General features: G+C 42.2%; 1 protein-coding gene across 1 annotated transcript; it reads right to left on the bottom strand.

Annotated features, from left to right (window-relative positions):
• Window positions 1-1,068: 1,068 nt before the first annotated feature.
• PSKH2 (protein serine kinase H2) lies at window positions 1,069-13,960 on the bottom strand (the record flags this gene model as incomplete). The annotated part of the gene is given in 6 exon segments (XM_082363212.1): window positions 1,069-9,174; window positions 9,177-9,236; window positions 9,240-9,398; window positions 9,400-9,560; window positions 9,563-9,783; window positions 13,830-13,960. Coding segments are annotated over 6 exon segments (897 nt in total). The 3' UTR covers window positions 1,069-9,009.
• Window positions 13,961-26,763: the final 12,803 nt, after the last annotated feature.

The raw sequence follows: 26,763 nt of genomic DNA, 5'->3' as shown, positions 1-26,763 counted from the left end.
GTAGCTTGCTGGTCACTGAGTGGAGCTGGGTCTTGGCGTTGAGATTGAGATCTCTGGGAGATTTTCACCATTTGATATTACATGAGCTTGGAGGTCTCTTGTGGACCAGTGTCCTGAACTTGGCTCTCCCACCTCAGAGGCACAGCCCTGACACCTGGCTGGAGCACCAAGAGCCTGTCCTCCACACAGTTTAGAATAAAAGGGAGAAAAAAAAGAAAGAAGATAAAATAAAATAAAATAAAATAAAGTTATTAAAATAAAAAATAATTATTAAGGAGAAAAAGATTTTTTTAAGTACAAAAAAAAAAAATGGACAGACAGAACCCTAGGACAAATGGTAAAAGCAAAGCTAAACAGAAAAAAATCACACACAGAAGCATACATATACACACAAAAAGAGAAAAAGGAAAATATATATATATATCGTTGCTCCCAAAGTCCACCTCCTCAATTTGGGATGATTCATTGTCTGTTCAGGTGTTCCACAGATGCAGGGTACATCAAGTTGATAGTGGAGATTTAATACGCTGCTCCTGAGGCTGCTGGTAGAAATTTCCCTTTCTCTTCTTTGTTCGCATAGCTCTGGGGTTTCAGCTTTGGATTTGGACCCGCCTCTGCGTGTAGGTCGCCTGAGGGTGTCTGTTCTTCACTCAGACAGGACGGGGTTAAAGGAGCAGCTGATTCAGGGGCTCTGGCTCGCTCAGGCCGGGGAGAGGGAGGGGTATGGAGTACGGGGCGAGCCTGCAGCGGCAGAGGCTGGCATGACGTTGCATCAGCCTGAGGCGTGCCTCACGTTCTCTCGGGGAAGTTGTCCCTGGATCACGGGAGCCTGGCAGTGGCGGGCTGCACCGGCTCCAGGGAGAAGAGGTATGGATAGTGACCTGTGCTTGCTCACAGGCTTCTTGGTGGCTGCAGCAGCAGCCTTAGCGTCTCATGCCCATCTCTTTGGTCCCGCTGATAGCCGCGGCCCGCCCGTCTCTGGAGCTCCTTTAAGCAGCGCTCTTAATCCCCTCTCCTCGCGCACCAAGAAACAAAGAGTCAAGAAAAAGTCTCTTGTCTCTTTGGCAGCTCCAGACTTTTTCCCAGACTCCCTCCCAGCTAGCTGTGGTGCACTAGCCCACTTCAGGCTGTGTTCATGCAGCCAACTCCAGTCCTCTCCCTGGGATCCGACCGAAGCCTGAGCCTCAGCTCCCAGCCCCCGCCCGCCCCATCGGGTGAGCAGACAAGCCTCCCGGGCTGGTGAGTGCCGGCCGGCACCTATCCTTCGTGCTGGAATCTCTCCGCTTTGCCCTCCGCACCCCTGTGGCTGTGCTCTCCTCCGTGGCTTCGAAGCTTCCCCACTCCGCCACCCGCAATCTCCGCCTGCGAAGGGGCTTCCTAGTGTGTGGAAACCTTTCCTCCTTCACAGCTCCCTCCCACTGGTGCAGGTCCCGTCCCTATTCTTTGTCTCTTTTTTTCTTTTTTCTTTTACCCTACCCAGGTACGTGGGGAGTTTCTTGCCTTTTGGGAGGTCTGAGGTCTTCTGCCAGCGTTCAGTGGGTGTTCTGTAGGAGTTGTTCCACATGTAGATGTATTTCTGATGTATTTGTGGGGAGGAAGGTGATCTCCGCGTCTTACTCTTCCGCCATCTTGAAGCTCCTCTCTGTTTCAATTCTTACAAACACTCACTCTTTGTGATTGAGTTTAAAGGAAGATATCCATACATTCAATTTAAGGTAAGTCAGAGAAGAGGTGAAGAACGTGACAAGCAGAAAATGAAGTCCAATTTGAAAGATTTATAGTCTTTAAATTATTTTCTGTAAAACAACTTTTAAAGTAAAAATATCATTAAAAAAATATTGAGCACCACTTTTTTTGTGAGCAGAAGTACTTAGGAACTAAAACACAGGAATGGGAACCAAATTGCAAGAATTATGGCCTGAGATACAGTGTAATGTTCATTATTGGCATTCTAGTCAGGATGGAAAGAGGATGAACGTGAGTTAAAGGACCAAATCTTCTGCTCTCCTCTCCTTTTTTCCTACTTAATAACCTGAGTAGAGAAGAAATACAGTAAAGAAAAAATGTGAGAAACTAGTGGAGATAAGGAGATAGAAAGAAACTGGGGTCATGGCTGGTGAGCATAATTCATCAGATCTGTTCCTTCCAAGGGAACATATCAGTAAATTTTTTCCTAACAGTACAGCAATCATAGGTGAATCTAAGCAGATGGGCACCACTTTCTATTAATGTCCATGTGGGTTATTTTTAAAATATCTTTTTAGGGCTTCCCTGGTGGTGCAGTGGTTAAGAATCTGCCTGCCAATTCAGGGAACACAGGCTCGAGCCCTGGTCCGGGAAGATCCCACTTGCCGCGGAGTAGCTAAGTCCATGCACCACAACTACTGAGCCTGTGCTCTAGAGCCTGCGAGCCACAACTACTAAAGGCCATGTGCCTGGAACCCGTACTCCGCAACAAGAGAAGCCACGGCAATGAGAAGCCCGCACACCACAATGAAGAGTAGACCCCACTCGCCACAACTAGAGAAAGCCCGTGCACAGCAACGAAGATCCAACGCAGCCAAAAACAAATAAATAAATAAAATAATTTTATTAAAAAAAATATATATATATATCTTTTTAATACCAGTGTTTATCCTTGTCAGCTAGCTAATATGGTTATGACTCACTTTATTATCAATTTACTTCACACCAAAAAAAGATTACTGCTATATAGTGGAGATAATTAGGCAAAATATGTGATTCTCAACTCATTGGCAAGAATGTGTAATTGATTTATCATGAATATTAAAAAGCTAACACCACACGTTTCTCACTATTCCATTTAAAAGGTGAGACAGGTACACTTGATAATTATATATTCTCTCTCTATCTTTCTCTCTCTCTCTATATATATATATATATATATGTACATATATATATTGCTTAAGCAAAATTCAAACTTTCAGTCCCAGTATTTCCCATATTAATAGTAATAATAACAGAAATAGCCAACACATATATAGCACTGACTACATATGTACTAACATATAAATCTATTCTAAGCACTTTACATCTATTAGCTCATTTGATCTTCACAACAACCCTGTTAGGCAGACACTAGCATTATTTCTGTTTTACAAATGAAGAAACTGAGATATAGAGAAATTAAGAAGCAAGCCCAGAGTTACACAGTTAGTAAATGGCAGAGCTGGGAGTGAAGGGCAGCCAGTATCGCTCCAGACTGCGCTCTTAACATTTACACTACACTACTTTACAAAAGGCTCATATAGATATGTATTCACATGCACACAAATGCTCTAAAAGTCTTATTTTTTACTAGTCAACTTATTCCGTTTCCTGTGCTTTTGCATATGTTGTTCTGTCTACTTAGAATGTGCTCATCTCCCATTCAGAAACTCCTACTCTTCCACCAAGTCACAGCACAAATGTCCCCTTCTCCAGGAAATCTGACCCAGCTTTCCTACACAGTGAGAGGCTCTCTTCCCTTGCTCCATGGACTTTGAGCCTTTTTTCCTATGTGTATCACAGCCTTCATATTTGAAGAGATACATAGTAATACGTGGACTGTCAGACAAGAGCACTAGATCCCTAAGAGCAGGGACACTAAGCATTTTTCATGTGGGTATTCCCCAAGCTGAGCTTGATTCCTGACATGAAGAAGGCCTAACCAGGAAGAAGGAAGGGGTGGAGACACACAAGCATGCGTCAAACGGTCTCCAGGAGAATTACGGATGAGACTCCAGCACGAGCCCTGCCACCATGCTGAAAGTCATCGTGATGGCATTGGTGACCAAGTAGATAAGCAAAGGTCTCCCTCACACAGTGGGGAGGAACTCTTTGCTCTCTTCCACCTCTTTTCCACCATGTGCTGTGTCTTGCTACCCTGGTTGCTCCTCAGGCATTGCCGGGAACACCTGGAATGGGGAACCCCCACCTCTATCCTGCAAAACCCAGTAAAATAAATGCAGCCTTTAAACCACCCGAATATTCCAGAATGAATCTACTAAATTCAGCAACTAAAAATATGAGTTGTCTAATAGTCTACCATACCATAAATTAAAATTTGTATTCTATGCTCAATGCAGTGATGGTTGAGATCCATTTACTCATGTAGGTATAAATCAGAATCTCAATTTTTAAAAGCAATTTAGTTTTAAGAAATGCGTTGTCTATGCTTACCTCTTGGTGATATCATATTGGAGACGGGTTGAAAAATATGACAGAATCCCAGCCTTCAAGGAGCCTACAATATCTTAGAAAGATGACACATAGATTAAATGTCAAAACAAAAGAAATTTATGGTAATCCTAAACAGTATTCAGAAAAGGAAAGAACAACAGTGGAATGGTCATAAAAGCTTCATGAAAAGGAATGTATTTCACACCAAAATCAAGAAAAATTAAACATTAACATTATAGCTAATTTTTTGCCTAGACATGGGTGAGACTAGAGTACAGATCTGCCAGGTGTCTAGTAAAATATCAGCTATTTATATTAAACATGTCTCTCTTCTTCACCATAAGAGATCTCTGGATGTTCTGATCCTATTTATTTCACTCTTCCATCTGACTTCTAGAGAAAAGAAGTGATTCACACAATGTGTCACACCTGGAATTTCAGTTATAGACAACAGAACTTTTTAAAAAGACAATGCAAATCTATCATCTTACAGTTTTGCAGGTCAAAAGTCTGAGATGGGTCTTAGGGACTAAAATCAATGTGTCAGCAGAGCCGTGTTCCTCTTAGAGACGGACTAAAAGCAAGGTGTCAGCAAAGCCATGTTCCTTTCAGAGGTTCTAGGGGAGAATCTGTTCCCTGCCTTTTCCTGCTTCTAGAGACGACCCACATTTCTTGGCTCATTGTGACCCCTTCCTCCATCCTCAAAACACATTAATCCAACCTATCTTTCTGTCTTCACATGTCCTCTAACTTTGACCCTTCTTCCTCCCTGTTACACATAAAGACGCTTGTGATCACATTGGGCCCACCCAGATAATCCAAGATAATCTCCTCATCTCAAAACCCTTAATTTAATCACGTCTGCAAATTTCCTTTTGACCTGTAAAGTAATATAGCCACAGATTCTGGGTATTAAGATGTGGACATCTTTGGGGGGGGCGGGGGGGGCATTATTCTGTCTATCACACCTATGCTTCCAGACTTGATGGTCACCCGGTTTTTAAATAAAATTGGTGTATCTAGAAATTACTAGATTTCTTGATAGGTATAGACAACAATATTATGACAGAGAAAACATGATGATACCCTTATCTGAGTCTATCGACATATGTTTCCTTGGTGTTATGGAATGAATGTTTGTGTCCCTCCAAAATTCATATATAGAAGCCCTAACCCCTAGTGTGGCTGTATTTGGAGATGAAATTTCTAAGGAAGTAATTATGGTTAAATGAGGTCATTATGGTGGGGCCCTGATCTGATAGGATTAGTGTCCTCATAAGAAGAAAACACCAGAGAGTTCATTCTCTCTTTCTCTGCATGTACACAAAGAAGAGGTCAAATGAGCACACAGTGAGATGGCAGCTGCCTGTGAGCCAAGAGAAGAGGCCTCAGAATGAAACCTACCTTGCTGTCATCTCGATCATGGACTTCCTAGACTCTGGACCTGTGAGAAACAAATTTCTGTTGTTTAAGCCACCCAGTCTGTAGTATTTTGTTATGGCAGCTCAAGATGACTAAGCCACTTGGTAATATTAAAAGAAAATGTTAATATGTAGACATGTGTAGCTGACAAGCATGGGGAAGAAGGCCAAGGGGATATAAATCCAATAAGTTATTAAAAGCAGTTGCACTTCTGTTCTGTGGTATTGCTTTCAGTACTCTGGGGCTACAGACAGGCATTTCCTCAAGAAACAGAGCATGACATCATGGAGATATCAGTGCTCCATCCTGCCGCTGAGCCCCTCTTTCCGGTATGTGCGTATACTCTTCTCTTTTGGAGTGTTTTGCTTCTGAAACGCAGCACCTCGATCTTTTTCATCATCACCCTTGGGCTTCGGGGGTCACTCTGCCTTGATCCCAGAGAGCAGTGAGTATTTGCCACAGCATTCGTATCACCACCCCACGGGTCAGCAGAGAGGGGTGGGCGTGAAGACCCAGCTCACCTCCCTCAGGCTGGAACAATGCTGTGGGATGAGGCTCACCTCCATGGCCTTGGCCTCCTCCCCTACCCATCCTGGTTCCCTCACTCCCTCACCTGTGTCCATGGGAGTCTATCCTTAATAAATTACTTGTACACGAACCCTCTTTTCAGGGCTGCCTTCTGAGGAACCTGACGTTAGAAATCCTCTGAATTAAACCTGACAAAAGGACCTCTTAATAGAATAATTGTTTATTATTTTTGCACATTAAAAAAGACATTGTGATATCTAGTCCAAATGTGGCCCCAATGGACCAGGCCCCCTGGAGCCACACTTTATGTGGTCTCCTTGCACATGGAATCTGGGTTGGCCTAGCACTCACAGTTGCCAATAGAATGAGGCAAAAGGGATGCTGTGCCATTTCCAAGCCCAGCCTTGAAGAGGACTGGCGACTTCTTGTCTCCCTCTTGGAATACTGCCTTTTGGAAAGCCTAAACCGCCATGTAAAACGTCTGACTGCCCTGCTGAAGAGACCACGTGGAGAAACCCCATGGAGAGAAAAGGGGCCTGAGATGCACAGAGAGAGGAGAGAGAAAAAGGCCGAGTGGTCCCAGTGACCTAGTTAATCCAGCTTTCCAGCCATCCCACCAAGAGGTCAGCCATTTGAGGGGTCATCAAGGCTATTCCATCCCAGTCAAGACCAGATGGCTGCAACATCATGTGGAGCAGAAATGTCACCAAACTGAGCCCTGTCAACCCACAGAATTATGAGTCATGATAAAATGGTTGTTATTTTAAGGCGTTAGGTTTAGGGAAGGTTTGTTATTCAGCAATAGATAACCAAAACAGAAATATATGTTCTTTGTAAACAAAACCAAAACAGAAATACAGATATACTCAAACTATAAAGAGGAAAACCAAAATGGTACATAATCCGTAAACCGGGAGATAAGCTCTGTTAACATTATACTGCATTACACTGTATTTCCTCAAAGACTTTTCCCTCTGCATACATTTTCCCACATGATTTGTGTTAATACCGTATACACAATGTGTATTCTGTTTTGTTTTGTTTTTTTACTTGGCAGTATATCGGAAATATTTTCCATTACCCTTATAATTTTTAAACATGAATAATTTAGGGACTATCGTATGAATGTTCAATAATTTATTCAAACATTCTCTTAGCGTTCTTTTCAATTGTCCACTTTTGTAGTATAGCCCAGATGAGCCTCTTGACACTGAAATCTTTGCTGCATCTGAGATTATTTCCTTAGATTCTTAAAAGTGGAATTAGTAGATCAAAATACATAAACTTTTAAAAGTTCTAGATGTATCTTTTCAAACTACTTTCCAAGAAATCTACAATTCATCCTCTACCAGTAGTGAATAACAGGGTTAGTCTCTTAGTACTCTTAGCAGCAATGAGTAGAATTAAGTTGAGTGGTTTTTTTTTTAATCTTTATCAGTTTGAAAGACAAAGAAAAGATATTGTTGTCTTCATTTGCATTTCTTTGGTCATTAGTGAAGCTAGACATTTTTTTCAAGCTTTTAATAATCAGTGGTTTACATTGTCTGTGAATTCTTCCCATCCTTTCCTATCTATCTCCCTATGTAAGTCTCAGTTCTCAATTGTCAATTTGTATCAGTTTTTTTTTTAAATATGTACATGTACTATAAGGTATTAAATCTGTCAGAGTATAGACAATATTATTTTTCAATTTGTTATTTAGCTTTCAATTTTGCTTTAGATGTTATACATATAGATGTTACACTTTAAGTAGGTAAAATCAAACTATCCATACTTTTCTTCACGAGGGGAAAAAAGCCCTTTTATAGTTAAACATAAAATAAATTTCCTCAACATGAAGTGAATTTCCTATTTTGTCAGGCTTCCCACAGAGAAGTATTGGTTACTTTCCTTCCTTAAACAAAACAAAAAAGTTAACACATTCATAAACACTGGGAGTTCCAAGTTTAAACAATGGATAAATATTTTACACAAACTGTGAAGTTAAATATTTCACTGAGGAAACACTACATCTCAAAAAGGGTGTGGATCATCTAGAATCAAGGCAGAAAATCTCTCATCAAACACCCAAGCAGCATGCTGAGCCTCTGAGTACACATTAATCTACTCAGCTGGCTCAGGCTCTGCATGATGATTAAAGAAACAACAGAAAACTCACTCATCTACTTGATTGTCAATGTCATGTGCTAACCACAGACAACTCAGTAATCGGGACTCTTGCTACCTTGAGACCAGTGGCTCTCAGCCAGGGGTGATTTTGCCCCCTTGGGGACATTTAACAATGTCTGGAGACAGGGCTTCCCTGGTGGCGCAGTGGTGAAGAATCCGCCTGCCAATGCAGGGGACACGGGTTCGAGCCCTGGTGCAGGAAGATCCCAGCAACTAAGCCTGTGCGCCACAACTACTGACCCTGTGCTCTAGAGCCTGTGAGCCACAACTACTGAGCCCACGTGCCACAATTACTGAAGCCCGCGTGCCTAGAGCCCGTGCTCTGCAACAGGAGAAGCCACTGCAATGAGAAGCCCGTGCACCACAACGAAAAGTAGCCCCTGCTCACTGCAACCAGAGAAAAGCCCGCACGCAGCAACAAAGACCCAACGCAGCCAAAAAAATAAATAAAAATAAAAATAATTCTTTAAAAAAAAACAGTGTCTGGAGACAATTTTGATTGTCACAACTGGGGGAAGGTGTGTATCTAGTGTAGCTACTAGAAATCAGTATCTACCAGTATCTGCTAGTAGTATACCTACTGGTACCTAGTTGGTAGAGGCCAGGGATGCTGCTAAACATCCTACAATGCACAGGACAGTCCCACCCCATGACCTCTTCCCACCCCACCCCCAGTAAAGAGTCATCCCGCCCTAAATGGCAGTAGCGCTAAGGTTGAGAAACTCTATTCAAGACCAAGTCAATAGAAAGAAAGTGAGAGCTTACATCTCCTGTATAATTATATTTGCCTTTCAGAATCTTCCTGTAAAGTCTCATATGGCTTTCACCATCAAAAGGCAGGAATCCGCTAAGTAAAACATATGTGATTAGGCCTTAAAAGCCCACATGTCAACTGCACTGGTGTAAGGTTTCCTTAGCAAAATCTCGGAGGCTATTTACTCTGGGGTCCCACAGAGCATCCTCCCTGTCCAGTCACCACTTTTGTTCCCAGAGTGTGCCAAACCAAAATCTGTGATAAAAAATTTTGACTCTGCACCTGGGTGATAACATAAGAGATTTTCGGGCTTTAGGTGCCTGTGAGTTATTTTCAATGAGTTGCAAACACCTCATGCCATCAGCAACTGTGTGGAGGATTCTGACAGCGTCCTGCTCTGTAAAGTATCCCTGAGAGATGAGTTCATCAAAGAATTCCCCTCCTGTAGCCAACTCCATCACCATGTAAACTTGATCTTCGGCCTCAAAGATCTCCAGGAGCTGACAATGTAATGATAGCTAACCCACAGAAGGACGGAGAACTCAGACTCACACGCCTCTCTGCCTTCTCTCATTCTGGTTTCCATCACTTTTATTGCAAAAGGTTTCTTGGTGGTCTTCTGCTCCACTCTGACAAACTTGCTGAAACTGCCTGTCCCGATAAGAGCCTTGATATCATATCTGTTGGAAGAAAACCCAAATAAATCTGTTACCCTCTGAAGTGATGATTTTCAAAATTATTTAATTAGATGCTTTATATCATCTTTTCTAGCTTTATATTCCCCCTATCCAATTTCCTTGCGTAACTGTGTTCATTATTTTTGAAAGTCACCCCAAATCCTCTTTTGAAATGGAGGCAAGTGATATAAAAGTAATTAGTTGGTAGAAAGACAAATAATCTTAATAACAATAGCTACCATTTATTGCACATTTATTATGCTCCAGGAATTTTATTTTTTTTAAATCCTATCCTATAAAATTCCTGCTGGGTGATATTAAAAAGTTAAGTGATTTCCCAAGGCCATACAGATTGTATTGATAGTTGCAATAGATGGGATTTAAATCCAATTCCTTCAAATGCATTTCTCCAAAATTTTCTTGAAGAATTTTGGGACCTCCATCTACCATTTTCTTTCCTCCCTCCAACTCTTGTTTTTATCATTCTGCAACAGCAACCACCAAACCAGGGGGAGAGAATAAAAAAGAAGCTTAGTCTTATTTATAACTTCTCCAAAGATGGAGGAAACCATATCAGGAGACAGGGTACAAAGAGTAGGCTTCCTCAGGTTACTAGACTGTGAGCTCTCAGTCCCAGGCATAACTCACATCTCACCCAAGGTATCGCCCTAAATCGCTCCTCAGTAGATGTACCATTGTGAAAGTCAGCACGGTTGCACTATTATAAGGGCAGCTTTCAGAAGACGGGTGGCGGTGGTGTCAGGACCACCTGGTAGCCAACAGCTCTCATAGTTCCCCCTACCTGATGCTACTGCACTTGCAATTTTACACAGCCAACAAAATTTTAACCTGGGATGTATGTGAGTAATGTGTAAAGTAATCATCTCTCAGAAAGACCAGGAAGTCAGCTAGGATTTCAAAGGCTAGGGATCTTAAACTTTAGTTACCTGTGTTAATGTCTATGTAAATTTAAGAATCCTATCAAAATTTAACCTTCTATCTTTATTTAAGAAATGTTGAGAAAGTGCTTGACTTAGAATCATGATTTTAAGCTGGAAGGAATATTAGAGAATGATTTAATCCAACTCCTCATTTTACAAATGAAGACATTTGAAGATCAGGTTAGCTGATTGGTTGTTTAATTTGTGGAGTGAAGATTAGAACCCAGGTCTCCTTACTTGCATCATAATTTGGTGCTTTTCCCACTTTACTAAAACTTCTCCCAGGTAAGAATGCCAGCGAATGGAATGTACTCAAGGAGGACACAGGGAGAAGGTAATTCTTTAAGTCACATACTGAATACCAAAGATTCAAATGCAAATATCAATCTGTACAACAGCCTTACTTCTTTTTGTTGAATTTATTCTTCCTGTATTTTTTTTTTTCATTTGTCTACTTACTTATTCCTTATATTCCTGTGCTTACTGAATACAAATGGCATTTGGCTGTACCAGCTTACAGAAAATAGCTTTGTTCTATACGGTGCATTTAATTTTCTGGCCAATTACCTTATCAAAATAGATAGCAATTTAGTAATCTTAAATGGATTCTGTCCCGTCTTCTCTTTCCAACTCTGCTTTTTTCATTCACATGCACTCCCAGTGTGATTTTGAAGATAATCACAGGCATTTCAAATTCTGTTGCTTTGCAGACCAACACATTACCTCTAATGTGGATGAAAGCACTTTGCAAATACTAATTTATCACTATGCCCTCAAAACTGCAGGAAAATTCATTTGCTCATGGGATTAATCATCAGCTATCAGACGAATTACCATTTCTGAGGAACTACACTCTCACTCAAATAAAAGGAGTGTTATTCAACATTGTTACGGGCCTTCATAAACCAAATGTTTGAAAAAATGCCAGTAATTTGGCATTGGAAGAAACAGTAAGCTTTAAGCCAAAATTTAGAGTAGTGCAAATAAATGCTTTCAGATAACAAATGTCCCACAAGAAAAGCCTGAAGCTGTGGCCTTGCTTGCGAGCCCTTGATGGCCATAGATGGTGACTATTTTTATGAGGATGGTGACAATTTTTATGACGATGGTGACTATTTTTGTGACTTGGGTGGCTATATCTTGTGTAGTGCCTGGCACAGAGGGGACAGCAATAAATGTTGAATGACAGAATCATTCACTGAATGAATATTATTTCCAAATTATGGTCTTATTTTGAAAACATTAAGAATGGAATCAGGCATGGGAGGATGCATCTACAAGGCCAATCCACCTCCTCCACTTCCACTCTCCACTCCCACCCTCTCACAAAGCAGCCTCAAAGTCAGGTTTGTAGGTCATGCAATTTTACATCATCCCAGAGATTATAAGAAACAAAATTATTACTTTGACCTCAGCTGCCACAAACTGAACATGATTTAAAAAATGAAACATGGAAACAATAATAATATTGCAACCGGTTAGACAGAAGCAATTGTAATGAACTCCCAAGAAGAAAGTGAATATAGTCAGACTTAAATTCTATCATCTATCATTTGGGCTCACAATGGAGAGGAAAGACAACTGTGTTCTAGACCCATTTCTGTCACCAACTTGGATAAGTCACCTAATCTTTTAGGGCTCAATTCCTCATTGGTTAAAGAAGAGCCTTTAGTTAGTCTCTAAAGCTTTCCAATATTGAGATCCTCTACTTCTATGACTGTGTCATAATCTAAGGGCCTGGGACTAACCCGGAGGTGGAGGTTATGAGGGTGGATAAAGACTAGACCAGACCCCCTGGCCACAGATGACCAGAGATGCCACCCAATCAATTCAGTCTTGACAAGACCCCATATCCCCTCTGATTCAAGTTCAGTTGCATCAGCCAATTTTGTTCTTCTCTAAGCTTAGCAGATACTAGACTAATCCTCAAGTCATCCTTGTACCAGAATTTCCCAAGGATGCCAGGAAATCACTCTGCATAGACTATGGTCAGAACAGTGTGATGAGGTGAGTGTATAATCCTAAGACTAGAAGTGTCCCTGAGAATCCGGTCAAGCCACCTACCACTGTGTCCAACCAAACGCTACAGAGTGGAGGGGATTCCATGATGTCCTTCCTCCACCTGGCCAACGTGGGGCACTCTGAGGAAATTCTTTCTCAGGCCAACCAACCGGCCAGCTTTCCTTGCTCATTTCTTACATGGTCATCTTATGAAGACAATAATAGTATCTACATGAGGATCTGCACCATGCACTGTGCAGCAACATTTACATATATTACTTAATCATCCTCACAGCATTCTTACGAGGCAGCTATTATTATTATTCCCATTTTACAGAGGCGGAAATTGAGCAAGGAAAAAGGCTAAGGACCATTCCCAATGACACACAATAGAAAAGACAGGAATGGATCTCAGGTCTGGTTGATTCAAAGCCCTGTTTCTATTCCACTAATTATGATCTCCTTTTCTAGAATGTAACAGAAGATCCTTCACTCACCCCAGCCCCAGTGTATCTATGGCAAGCTCCCCCAACTCCACCCTGCCAGGCGCTGTGCGGGTGGGAGGCCTTCCTCCTTCCCAGGGCTCTGAGGTCAGGGATTCTCTCCCTCTACTCCCTGTGGCTCCTTCTACTTCTTCAGTCTTGAACTTTCCCTGTCTTCTGCCCTCCTCCCCTCTTTCAAAGAGAAATTGCACTGGACACTTGCTAAAAACAGCAAGGAAGACTTTATTCCAGACTATTGCAAGAGAGGTCAAAACTACTGCGATGGGAGAGACTGAACTCAACTGTTGAAACACAAGGCAAGAGAGTTGTAAGGCTGGAGTGAGCTTATAGGAAATTACTAAAGGGCATTAGGGTAGGAAGGGGTGTCATGGAAGTGAGATTCCTACCCTCCCACAGAGACTGGTAGATAGAGCCTCGATCTTTCTTTGATTACATTTCAAAAGGTTGGCGCCCAGGTCTTTGAGAAAGACATTCCTGGGTTGTAAAAGATTTACATCTCAAAGGGGCAGAGAAGATTTAGGGAGGTCTGGGGCCTTTGATCAGAAAGAAGCCTAAGGTCCGGTCAAGTTGAGGGGAACTTTAAGGGCGCCTCGGTCAGCGGTTCACCTTGCTCAGCCCAGCCCCTCCGCCTGCGGTTCACGCCGCGCTTTACCTGGCGAGGACCCGGCGGGCGAACTTGGCGCGGAGGCGGGCCACCTGCATCCTTCGAGACTCCGGGGCGGCCTTGGCCTTGACTCTCCCGCTCGACCCGGGCCGGCGCGGGCGGCTGGCGCCACAGCCCATGGCCACGGCGGGGAGCGGGGCCCGAGGCTCCCGGTGCGGGCGCCCACTTATCCCCGGCTAGCAGAGGGGGCAGAATTGAGCCCCCCGCCCAGGGGCCCTCGTTAGGAAGAAGGTCCGGCTAACAGTCCGGCCGCCTTGATCCGCACTGACCACTTATCCATAGTAGAGCTTGACGTGGTAAAAGCAAAGTGGGCGAGAAGTCAGGAGCCTGGGCTTAATTCTCAAGGGCTCAGTTTTCTCATCTGTGAAATGAGGACGTGAACATATAAAGTTATATAGTTTATAAAGGAGATCTTCCTTCTAAAGGACTTTTATGTCTCCAAGGCAGAGCGCACTCATATCTAGATGATATGAACATTAAATATAATATTTTTTAAACTCTAAGAGCTTATAATATTTAAAGTATAAAATATCACTGTACTCTATTGTATTAATTGAGCACACGAGTCTGTGTCTGGCACTGCGCTACCTCCTACATCTGTAAGAGACATGAGCCTCACCCTCTGAGTGATGCATCTGAGACAGAAAAACTCTGTCTAGAACCCAGCCCAATACACTTTGCAAATACAAGGGTAAAATCTGTGGGGGAAAAAAATAGTATTAATTATGTATAATATTAATTATTAATTGTAATTATTATATAATATATCATCTATTTTATCTATTTCATCTTTGTATTCATAATTATTTATACATGAGTATATATGTTATATGTATCGTTTTAGTAAATGATATTTTATGTATTGGTCAGATATCAACATATTGATTATGTATAATTTACATTGATAAATTTTATATAATTGATGCGTGGGGAGTGAAATTCAGCCAAAACCAGCCAGGCACGTCAAGATCAGGTACCCCTCAGAGGCTGTGGAGCCAGAAGTGAGGTCCAAGTCTCCCAGTCTAGTGCTCTTTCAATGGTCATATCCTTTCTAATTTTTTTTTTTTTTTTAAGACTGAGCATTGGGATGGATTTATTTATTTATTTATTTATTTATTTATTTATGGCTGTGTTGGGTCTTCGTTTCTGTGCGAGAGCTTTCTCTAGTTGTGGAAAGCAGGGGCCACTCTTCATCGCGGTGCGCGGGCCTCTCACTATCGCGGCCTCTCTTGTTGCGGAGCACAGGCTCCAGATGCGCAGGCTCAGTAATTGTGGCTCACGGGCCCAGTTGCTCCGTGGCATGTGGGATCTTCCCAGACCAGGGCTCGAACCCGTGTCCCCTGCATTAGCAGGCAGATTCTCAACCACTGCGCCACCAGGGAAGGCCTCTAATTTTGTTTAATGTTTAGTTTGGCTTAACAGAGACCATCTGTGATGAGTCAATTAGTCATGGATTTGCCCAGAAGAACTGTATTTTGAAGGAAAATTTAAAATACGACTTGGGTTTAGCTTAGAGAAAATGAGCCCATCCTGCAAAGGGAGCTTAAGTGCCAAATAATAGACTTTTCATGAAAAAGAACCCTCAAGATTCGCCAGGTACTGGGAAACAAAGAAAGTTGGTTGTAAGCAGGTGAAGAATTCGTGCTTTTATGTCTCAAGTTTTTAACTAATTTTCAGAATAGGCAAAATAAGCAGAATGGAAAAGAGAAGAAAGGGGAGGAGATGGAGAGAAGTAAAACGTTCGGGTGCTGCTCAAAGAGCAAGCTCTCCTGCTCAGGGAGCACAGGGTTGTGAGGATACATGCGGCCCAGCAGATAGGAAGCGTCCACCGTGAATCCTGGCCCTGGGCAGCGGTGACGGCCTGCCTCAGTCCCGCGAGGCAGTCCCTCTATGCAGCTGGCCGTCCAGCAGGGAGAGCTTTGTCAAGAGCCTACTGCTAAGCCTGAATTTTCCTTGAAAATTGGCTAATACAATCACTGGTTTTTAAGCTCTTTAGAAATGAAAACAGTAAATAGAAACCACTGATTAGTTCTCTTTTGGAAAGCACCAACTATTAAATGGAAGTGTTGTTGACAATATAAATTCCGTTCCAGGAGACAAAATTTACTTACGCATTCAAAACTTTTAAGGGTTTTCACCAAGCTTTAAAATGTTAAAATGTTAACCACACATCTTCAGTGTGTTCTTTTAGCCCAACTAACCCCTCCAAAAGGATCAGTAATGTGCAGAATAGCATCCTACTGCAGGGTCTCCTGTGTGTATTTCTCTTTATTGTGCATAATTGCCTCATTGTTTTGGAGACCACGCAAACATTGTTTGGGACCACATGCTATTTACACATTAATTATTTATAGTTATTTAAATTATATATTTTATCCTAATTGAAGTAATAAAATTGTTCAAGTAAGTTTTAGACTTAAGGCCCGTTTTAAATGAACTTTTATTTTTATGTCCTTGTGTTTAATGCTTATAAATGGCTTCCTGTAACACTCACACCAGTTGAAGAAATGAAAATGGTGTTCAACATCTGATTCTGTGCTAAACTTTACTCTAGTGGTGTTTTCTGAAGAGTATTAAAAAATTGAACCTCCAGTTTCTAAAGAAAAAGAACTTACCTCATCCTCAGCTCCCACTTATTACCCCAAAGTCACAAATTCTCATTAAATAGTCAGCCATAATGTTCAAAACAATAGGTAGTGCATAGCTCCAATCACTCAGTGCTGGGTTCCCTCCTATACCCAGTTTTTAAAAAACAGAGTTAGAAGGGAACATTGAGTCCTAGGCAATAGAGATTCTGAACCCATAGGAACTTCCTAGAATAACACTCTGGCTTATATGTCATAAATTGAGTCAACTAAGTAACTTGGTGTGTGAAAGATATACTCAACAAATTATAATCCAGTCCCTAAAGAATATTGCACTGAAAGGATATACAGAATTTTGCCAAATCTAAAACTCATTAAAGACTTAGACGATCATTTAGGGAAAACTCATTTCTCTCTTACATGAATAATATTGGTGGAAAACAGAAAAATATTATGAATTTTTGTATTATATTCTATTGTAAGTATTTAGTACACTTAGTGAAAGAAAAAGAGCAACGCAAGAAATTAGGGAGGTCACAAGGAGTGATACACTGGGAAGCCCTACAATTCTACACTCTCTTCTTTAGATTAAGAAGAAAAATATATAACCAAAAGGCATATTTAACAGATAAAAATGAAGAATTTGCTTCATTTGGAATGAGTTCTTCTTGGAATAGCTGCAATTTTGTTGTTGTTTTTCAAGTTTTCCTTTTCTTTAGATCCCACCTACTGGGATTAATTTTCTCTAGAGTGATCTCATGCCTGAAACATCAGTTTGAAGGTGTAGGTGTTCATCTTATTGACTTCCTTTTCCCCAAGGTGCAGGGTTTGTGTTTGTAATGACAACTAGCATGGGGCTCTTTTAAGCCAATTTCACATACAAAGTGAAGTGTGGAACCAACAGTGCAAAGCTCCTCTCTGAGCTTTCTTCTCATAAACCAGTAATAAAGAACCTCTAAGTAGGATGCCTTTGTGTGAAATTCAGAGATGAGAGAAACGTTCCTGCTACCCTTGGCAGACTATTTTTCATTATCATAACACCTAAAAAAAAACCATAACAATTCAGACAAGTCAGTAAGAAATTTTCAATTACTGAAAATATTTTGTCTCCACTATAGTAGTGAATCATTCCTGTTAATTTGCATAGCTCTACATTTAGCACTGAAAAAAAGAGTATTTAGCTCTTGTAGAATTTCAAGTTTTTTAAGTTATCTTATAATTGCAAAAAAAGAAGATAAATGTTAGTACATAATAATAAATTGCAGGTAAGATCTCTGCTGTCAAGTAAAAACACAAATTTTGCTTTTTTTAATAGTAATGACTCAAAGTCGACAGCCAACTGATGAGTGAAGTTTCCCTGATATTGTGCATAAATCAAAGAAGATAAAGTGAGAGTATTTCCATGATATTTTAGCTGATTTGCCTAAAAGAATTCTGCCTTTCCAAGTTGACAATTTGCATCCAAACCTTAAAAAAAATGATGATTAGAAATAGACTTAGTTACATGGAAAAATATTTACAATATATTTCAGGGTGGGGTAAAAAAACCAAACTCTATATAGTATGATCTCATTTGTAATCTCACTAATGAGATAAGTTCCCATGGTGTGGAAGGAAGCCTCTGGCCAAAAATCAAACAGCAAGGAACAGAGACTTACTGACAACTACGTGACTGAACTTGGGAACAGATTCTCCAACACTAGCTGAGCCTCGAGATGACTACAGCCCCAGATGACAGCTTGACTGCCACCTCAGGAGAGCTTGGCTCTGAAAGAAGACTTCCAAGTTCAAGTCCCGTTAGCACCACTTACCAGTGCTGTGACCTTAGGAAAGTTGCCTAGCCTCTCCATCACTCCAGCTTTCTTATCTATGAATTTGAAATAATAATAACACAAATGTCATAGGGTTGCTGTGAATAACTCCATTCATGTAAAGCAATTAGAACAGTACTTGGAACATTATAAATGCCCAATAAATATCATTATTGTAATATATTATATATAATAACTACATAGTTCGCTTAAAAACTAACATAAGTAAATGGCTTTAAGGGGTTGTATTACTTATCTCTTGTTTTATAACAAATCTCCCCTGAACTTAGTAGCTTTCAAACTTTAACAAAGTGAGCTGAGAAGCATCCCCTGTCTCTCAATAATAGGTCTGAGTATGCCCACCACACTTGGGCATCAGAGAGGTTACCTCTGCGAAAATGCACAGTTGGCTGGGCCCTCAGTCAGTCAGCTTCCTCTAGTAGGAAGTTCTCAAGGTGCAATTCTCATGGCTGCCACAGATAATCACGTATCAAGACAATTGTTATGAAAAGAAAACCATATTTGAATAGCTAGATGAACTAGTTTTTAATGAGCATTTTAACAAACAAAAATCAAAACTTTTATTCCAAAAATATTTGCAGTTTTCATAAACATTTCAAAAACCAGTGGCTTAGAGACTGATTTCTAACCTAAATAAATCAGCATTTTTTACAATTTACTGAAACATGCCCTGGATTTCCCTGCTACCATGTTTAATTCAAACAAGACTCTAAAAAAAGTTAACAGAGAAAAGAACCTTGGTTTTTGATTGACTTGCGGTTTCGGGGCATTTCCACAACCTGATACTTCTCTTATATCCGTTATTCCCATACAAGCCTTTCTCTCCAGGGAAATAGCTTTCTCTTCCTAGGACACCATCAACTGCATCCTTGGCAATGCTTTTCTCTCTGACTGTTAGTCTGTGACCAATTTTCTCTCTCCAACATTTTGGAGAAACCTGCTATGGATTGAAATTGGAGGTCACAGTTTCTTTCCAAATGTTAGTCTCAGAGCCCATGGTCAAGCTGAAAAGCCAGCTGTGAAAGCTTTCAAGACTTAATCTCTTCACCCTGTCATCAACTCCTCTGGTGTCCAAATTTGTCAGGTGCCATTTGGCGTCAGGAATAGCAGAGAATGTTTAAATCCAGATTTATTCCTCCATTATGTGAAGCTTTATTTCTGAAATGCTGTTTTGTTTCATTTTATTTTTTAAGACATTGCTTATTGGTTTATTCACTTCAATTGCCACATACATACTGGGTGCTTTCATGAAGTAGTAAATTTTTGGTGGGGGAGTGCTTAGATTATTAAAATTATTATTATTAGTTTGTCCCTATATGTTTGTGTCTTTAAAAATATTGAATATATAAGCATCTGCTAGAAAAATAGCTCAGATGAGGAGTTTGATATTCAGACTTTAAAAGCGTTCACTAGTTTGATATTTTTACTCTCATTTTTCTCACGCTTGATCTCAGACATTACCAAAGGTTCTCAAACTTTAATGTGCATAAAAATAACTCAGGGGACTTCCCTGGTGGCGCAGTGGTTAAGAATCCGCCTGCCAATGCAGGGAACACGGGTTCGAGCCCTCGTTCGGGAAGATCCCACATGCCGCGGAGCAACTGGGCCCGCACGCCATAACTACTGAGCCTGAGCTCTAGAGCCCGCGAGCTACAACTACTGAAGCCCGTGCTCCTAGAGCCCATGTTCTGCAGCGAGAGAAGCCACTGCAATGAGAAGCCCGTGCACCGCAATGAGGAGTAGCCCCTGCTCGCCGCAACTAGAGAAAGCCTACGCACAGCGACAAAGACCCAACACAGCCAAAAATAAATAAATAAATAAACGTTAATTAAAAACACAAAAAAACAAAAAAGCAAACTCAGGGAGCTAGTTAAAAATGTAAATTCCAGAACACTATTCCCAAAATTTTAGATTCATTGAGCCTGGGAAAAAGACCAAGAAGTTGCATTTTTAACAAACCAGTGTAAAGTGGTCTGTAAACCACAATTTGAAAATATTGTTTTAGACATTCAAATCTAAAAGTCATTAAAATTTAAATCAAAGAATCATAACCATATTCAGTGCTATTACTCATAAATGGCAAAACTGGGCACCTAAACAGTGAATTCATAGACCCCGCCCAAATGCCATCACCTCCAGGGAAAACATATGAGGTAGCCACCTCCAGGAGAAGGGGAGAGAGAGAGAGGGAGCAAGAGCGCTGGGCAAGCTCTGAATGGCTTGGACAGTGGACTGCAGGGGAGCATCGGGTACTGATTACGGCAAAGGAGTTGCTTTACCAACCCTTCTGTTAATGTTTAGTTTTGTTGTTTTCCAATTTCTGAGGTAATACATGATTAGCGCAACCTTTCTGAAAACACTATAAGAAAGCTGACTGTTAATAATAACTTTAATTTATGGATGTATATAAATATCCTTATTTTTCATATTTGTATATTGTTATTTCTTAAAAATATCATGGTATATATAATGCAATGTAATTTTTTTTCCACTGATCAGTATCCTTATTTCCCATGTCAAAAAAAATTATCTAAAAGGTGATTTTAAGTGGCTAACCAGCATTCCATCGTGTAGATATTCCACAATTTAATTAAATATTATTTTGTTATTGAACATTCATTCCCACTGTGTGGTGGACATGGGATGTGCCACCACCATCCCCTTCCACACATAGATATTTTAAATATTTGAGATAAGTCTTTTAATTTTTTCCTTTATTGTTTCTGCCTTTTGCATTGAACTCAGAAAGGACTCCTACACTGGATACACTGTGATGTTGAAATGCACTGTGTAATCAGCCTCTGTACTTTTGATTGAACAGTTTCTCATTTTCTACCCACCACATTGATTTGAGATCACCAAATGTAGGGGACACGGGTTCGAGCCTAGGTCTGGGAAGATCTCACATGCCGCCGAGCAACTAAGCCCGTGCGCCACAACTACTGAGCCTGTGCTCTAGAGCCCATGAGCCACAACTACTGAGCCCGGGTGCCACAACTACTGAAGCCTGCACGCCTAAAGCCCGTGCTCCAAGAGAAGCCACCTCAATGAGAAGCCCGCCCACCGCAATGAAGAGTAGCCCCCACTTGCTGCAACTAGAGAAAGCCTGCGTGCAGCAACGAAGACCCAACACAGCCAAAAATGAATAAATAAATAGATAGAGAGACAGAAAAAAATAAAAATGAGAAACATTTGGAGGGCAGAAGAAAACATTGTAAGGTTATTACATTTTAAAATACATGTGAATTCAAATATATATAATTTATTCAAGTGAAACATGAATATTTATACAATAGTATGATATATGAGTTTTATAACTTTTTAAAATTAATGTTATAAATCAGAATTTCTCAAATACTATTCCAAAGAATATTACTTCTTCAGGTTGTTAAAGACATTAATTGCCCAAACAAAGGGAGTCATTGTCCAATCAATTGTTTGGAAAATGCTGTTTTAAAGTTAAGTGGCTCTAATCACCAAGGGACTGCTCAGAGACTTCAGTATGTTAACATGCACTTTGTCCAGGGTGGGATGTACTGTCTAACCTGTTTTCTCACAGAGCTTTTCTTTACCCCCACAGAACATCTCTTATGAAACTGTCGACTGAAAAGAAAACACACACACACACAACTTAAGAGCAGTAAGTTTCAGTTTTATTTTATTTTAGTTTTTAGTTTTTTCATGTTTGAGAGGCAAAGCTCTCTTCATTTATTTGTCATGAGGATGGGGAAGAGGACCGTGAGGTCACAGGCATGTCTGCACATGGGGGTGCCAGAAGCTAGTATCCACCAGGCCCTCACTCTGTCAGGAGGCCTCCCTGGAAGGGGCCAGCTCACAGATGCCTTGGACACCCTCCATGCCAATCACAAAAAAGTCACGACTGTCCCATTCTTGCCAATCTGCCTGGGATCCAGGGGACGAAAGCGGATAATGATCCTTCAGGGAACAGAGAAAAAGATGTCATCAGCTCCTGGGCTAATGCCTCACATTCCAAGACCCCGAGACAGGCACTCCCATCACGGGCTCCCAGGCCAGCCTGCCTTAGCCCCCGGGCATTTTGCAAGCCTGCCTCACCCCATTAATGTCAGGGATGGGATGGTGACTGCACATCATCATTGCCCTCCCAGGACAGACTCGCAACACGGCAGCCTCCGTGGTCACTGTATGCTGTCTGTGGGTTCACAGAGAAACCCTCGCTCTTCCAAACTGCAGGCCCCCTGGGGACATACGCAGTGCTCCAGCCACCTGTTTTCGCAAAGTCTGGCTCAAGAAGGCCAAGCACAGGGTGACTCCCACTCCCACCCCCACCCCCGTAATGTCTGTGGAGTGAGTGTGCCTCTCTCACAGAAGTGATAGGAAGTTCTTTGTGAAGAAACAGGATACTTGGGATAGCCTGGGGCCAAGGAGGTATATGTGACAACCTCAGTTTTCCCATCTGTAAATAGGCATAATGGAGGTATCTACCTCATGGGGATGGCATGTCCACATGAGGGGTGTGGACACGGGAACAAAACTTCTAAGGATCAAATGGAATCATGCATGTGAGTTACCTATCGAGTATCTGGCTCACGGTAAATTATGCATTACTTATCATTGTTAGAATTATTATCGCTCCCCAGCTTGAGGACCAGGCCTGAGCACCTCCCAGAAGTGACCATTCTTCACCAGCCTTTCTGGACCAACGAAGGCTCCATTCTGGAAGGTTCTTTCAAGCTTCTCATGCACTTAGTACTTCATAGGCATGGACTTGGCTCAGGAATATTTTTCACCCGGGAAGAAATGTTAACCTTGCCACAGAATCCCAGGTTTGGGAGCTGTAGGTGTTCTTGGGAATCATTTAATCCATGCCTCTCTAGTCACAGAAGAGAAGGCCACAAACCAGAGATGGTTCATTTCCAGGTTTGTCTGGATCCCCCAGCTGCTCGGGACCCAGAACCCAGGTCTCCAGACATTCAGGCCAAAGCTCTTTCCACTACTCCGTGGCCCTCCTGGGAACCTTACCTGGGACCCAAAGGTCCCAGCCTCAGAACATACCCAGAATTCCTCCTGACCTGCTTGGAGAAGTTCTAGAAAATTACTCCTGTTTTCCTAAGATGTGGAAAAGTCTGAAGGCAGATGATAAGTGGCTTTGGTTTTGTCAGGGTAACAACATCCCACCCTGCCAGGTGCCAGGGCAGGTACGGTATAGTGCCGTGTCATGCAGTGCCCCCAGGGAGTGGTTAAAGGACAGCCTTCCCACTTCACAGATGGAAACACTGAGGTCCAAGAGGCCACACCTTACCCAGGTGTCACAGGAACCACTGCAGAGCCAGGAATTCATTCAATTCCACTACCACTCTCAAGGTGGCTCCACCACGTGGTGGGGGGCAGGCAAGGGGTCAATGGGCCCTGGGGCACCAGATCCTTCTTGCACAGGGTGAGAAATTTATTTTTTCCCCAAACTTAGGAGGGGCCTGAGGTGGGATCCCTGCTCCCGGCCGCACAGCAGTCCCAAGAGGGTCCTCTCCCTGCCCCTACGCACCAGTCCTGGGCCAGCTCCAGCTCCTTGGTGAGGAACTCGAAGAGGTGGGATGCCCATCACACCGATGGAGGAGACGAGCGGCTGCGCGCCGGGATCCGCTAAGTCGTTCACCGCTGTGGCCAGGCCGGACCGCACCGTCACGTTCACGCGCTGCGGGGACACGAAAGCTTAAACTGAAGCCGGTGTAGGTCGGGATCGTGCTGAGGACCGGGGCGCGCGGAGTGCGGGAGCGCGGGGTGGAGATGCGCGGGCCCCAAGGGATTAGAGCTGGGGGCACCGGCCGGGGTTACTGGAGGTCACGTCGGGCTCCTGACTGGGCAAGGCGACACGGAGCGGATGTGGGGGACGGGGCCGCGAGGTCAGAGAGAGCTGGAGGTCAGACTCGGCGGGCAGCGGGGCGGGCGGGCGCGGAAGGGTCGGGCTCACGGTGGGGGAGCCGGGGCGGGGACAGAGCCCGACCCAGGTCAGCCAACTTCCTCCCACACCGTGCTCCCCTGCCCATGTGCAAGTCCTCAGGCTTGCCCAGGGTGGCGGCAGTGGCCGCGCACAGCCGCTTCTCCAGGCCCGCGGGCACGCGGCGGGCGGGCAAGTTCGTGTGCACTGCCGAGTCCAGCGGGAAGCTGTGCGAAGGGCAGCAGGGGAGAAAGCTCAGTTTTATTTGATTTGGGAACGTTATTGAGGACTATAGCCTGGAGAGAGCCTCTCAGATAGCTCTGAAGAGGTAGGGGAAGAGCCAGTATAAATATGAATTTGGGGCTGGGGAATATATGTAGTCAAGCGTACATCTTGGTAAGAAATTATTGCTAATCACAAAAGCAGATATCTCACGTCAATGAGTTTAGCGCTTTTCTATGTATGGGAAGGTGCAAGAATCTGGGGTCATTGAAATTCTTCCTTAGATATGTATCTTAACTATCTAGGGACGGTAATCCAAAACACAGAATGCTTCATCCTGTTTTTGCCATCCTGAATTCCCTGAATTCAGAGCGTACAGTCGGTGGGTGACTGCAGTGGATTGCAACTTATCCCTTTGTGTAACTGGATGATAAATAACAGACACTCTGTTCTTTTTGTTTACAGACCCTTAAAACAAGATAAATTGCAGTGAACATGTAGGGTAAATGGAACCAGACTGTGAAATAACAGATGAAAACATTGACAAAAAAAAAATGCTATTTAGGAGGAAGAAAAGAAGTGCTTGCATTATGGTGAAGACCAGTGATGGTTTGGTGAGCCGTCAAGAGATATGGAGTAGGAGAACACCTTGACACTTAATGAGGTGTCCAAAAACATGTAACATATACAACAGGAAGTCACTTGTGTAAGCTGCAGTGCGACTTTTTTAAATGAAAAATTTATAGGTAATGTATGTTAAAGAGAAAAACCACAGGCCCCAAATGGCATCACTTTTGCTAAAGCCCATGATACCACCTAGATTTCATACCTAACCTAACTGCAGTTTCAACCTGCCTCAGAAATGTAATCTTAATCACGCAGTTGGAATTTTCTAGTCAGCATGTTGGCCTTTTCCCCAACCCACCCCCACCGCCCATCCCAGAGGAAGAGGACGCAGTCTGCATGATAAAACCCTCTGGGTCTCTTCCCTCCAAAAATAAGTTGTCCTGGCCCAAAATAATCCTTTCTTTTCTTTTACTAATGACTTCCCCCCGCCGACCCTTCTTTCTATAAAAGCCTTCTGCCTGTACCACTCCTGGGAGCGCTCTTGTAGTTACCAGATGGGATGCTTCCTGGTTCATGAAATGTTGAATAAAGCCAATTATACCATCAGGTTTACTCTGTTGAATTGTTCTTTGACAGGTAAATTAAGTGAAAAGGTGCTTGCTGTAATGTTATGATGACCCCTTGTGGTTCAAAACCAAAATGACCCTTTGAAAAATTAATCCTGGCACCATGAGCAGCAAATATCTTGGAGTTTAAATAACATTCTTTTAATGTTCCCCAAACTATTGTCAGTGGTTATCTCTTCAGAGTGGTTTTAGAGGGACTTTCATCTCATATATTCCTGTAATAGTTAAAATTTTTGCAAAAAGTATGCATTGCCCTGGTAAGCAGAGCAGAAAATGATAAAGACTAAACAAAATATAAGGGAATATAATCATCTTTCTCAGGTAGATATTCATTTCTCTGCAAGCCAGAATATAGAATTTGGATTAAAGTAAATTAATGCCCTTAATCTTTTTAAATAAACAGGATTTTGAAATTTTTACCTTTGCTTTAGAGTTATACTTACATAAATATTTTATCTAAGTATTATGAGTGATGATTGGTTTTTGTACTTTTCTAATCAGATTAAAATTTTTGCCCTAGAACAGATTTTGTGATAAGAAATTAAATAGGGTCACTGAAGAACAATAAGCTATTATGAAGGAAGACACATACTGTATCAGGTCCAGGCTTAATTAACATATAAAAGCAAATATATAATTTTGATAAAGTATAAAAGCTGAATCATTAAGGCAAACAGCACATTACAAATCACTGACAAAACAGATTTCATCACCAGCCAACATGTGAAGTACTTTTAGTATTCTCTTTAGCAAGAAGACAATATTAGGGTTTCCCTGGTGGCGCAGTGGTTGAGAATCTGCCTGCCAATGCAGGGGACACGGGTTCGAGCCCTGGTCTGGGAAGATCCCACATGCTGCGGAGCAACTAGGCCCGTGAGCCACAACTACTGAGCCTGCAAGTCTGGAGCTTGCGCTCCACAACAAGAGAGGCCACGATAGTGAGAGGCCCGCGCACCACGATGAAGAGTGGCCCCCACTTGCCGCAACTAGAGAAAGCCCTCGCACAGAAATGAAGACCCAACACAGCCATAGATAAATAAAAAGTAAATAATTAAAATAGAAGACAATATTAAAACACCCTTAAAACTTTAAATTATCCAAAACCAACAAAGCATAAAGTGGCCCAGAAAGTCAGTGATGCTGATGACAGTTGGCCAATACTCCGGCTTATAAGAA

The sequence above is a fragment of the Balaenoptera borealis genome (genome assembly GCF_965194805.1).
Source record: "Balaenoptera borealis genome assembly, chromosome: 17".
NCBI lineage: Eukaryota > Metazoa > Chordata > Mammalia > Artiodactyla > Balaenopteridae > Balaenoptera > Balaenoptera borealis.
The sequence above is the reverse complement of the archived record's forward strand: the minus strand, read 5'-3'. Positions and strand labels throughout refer to the sequence as shown.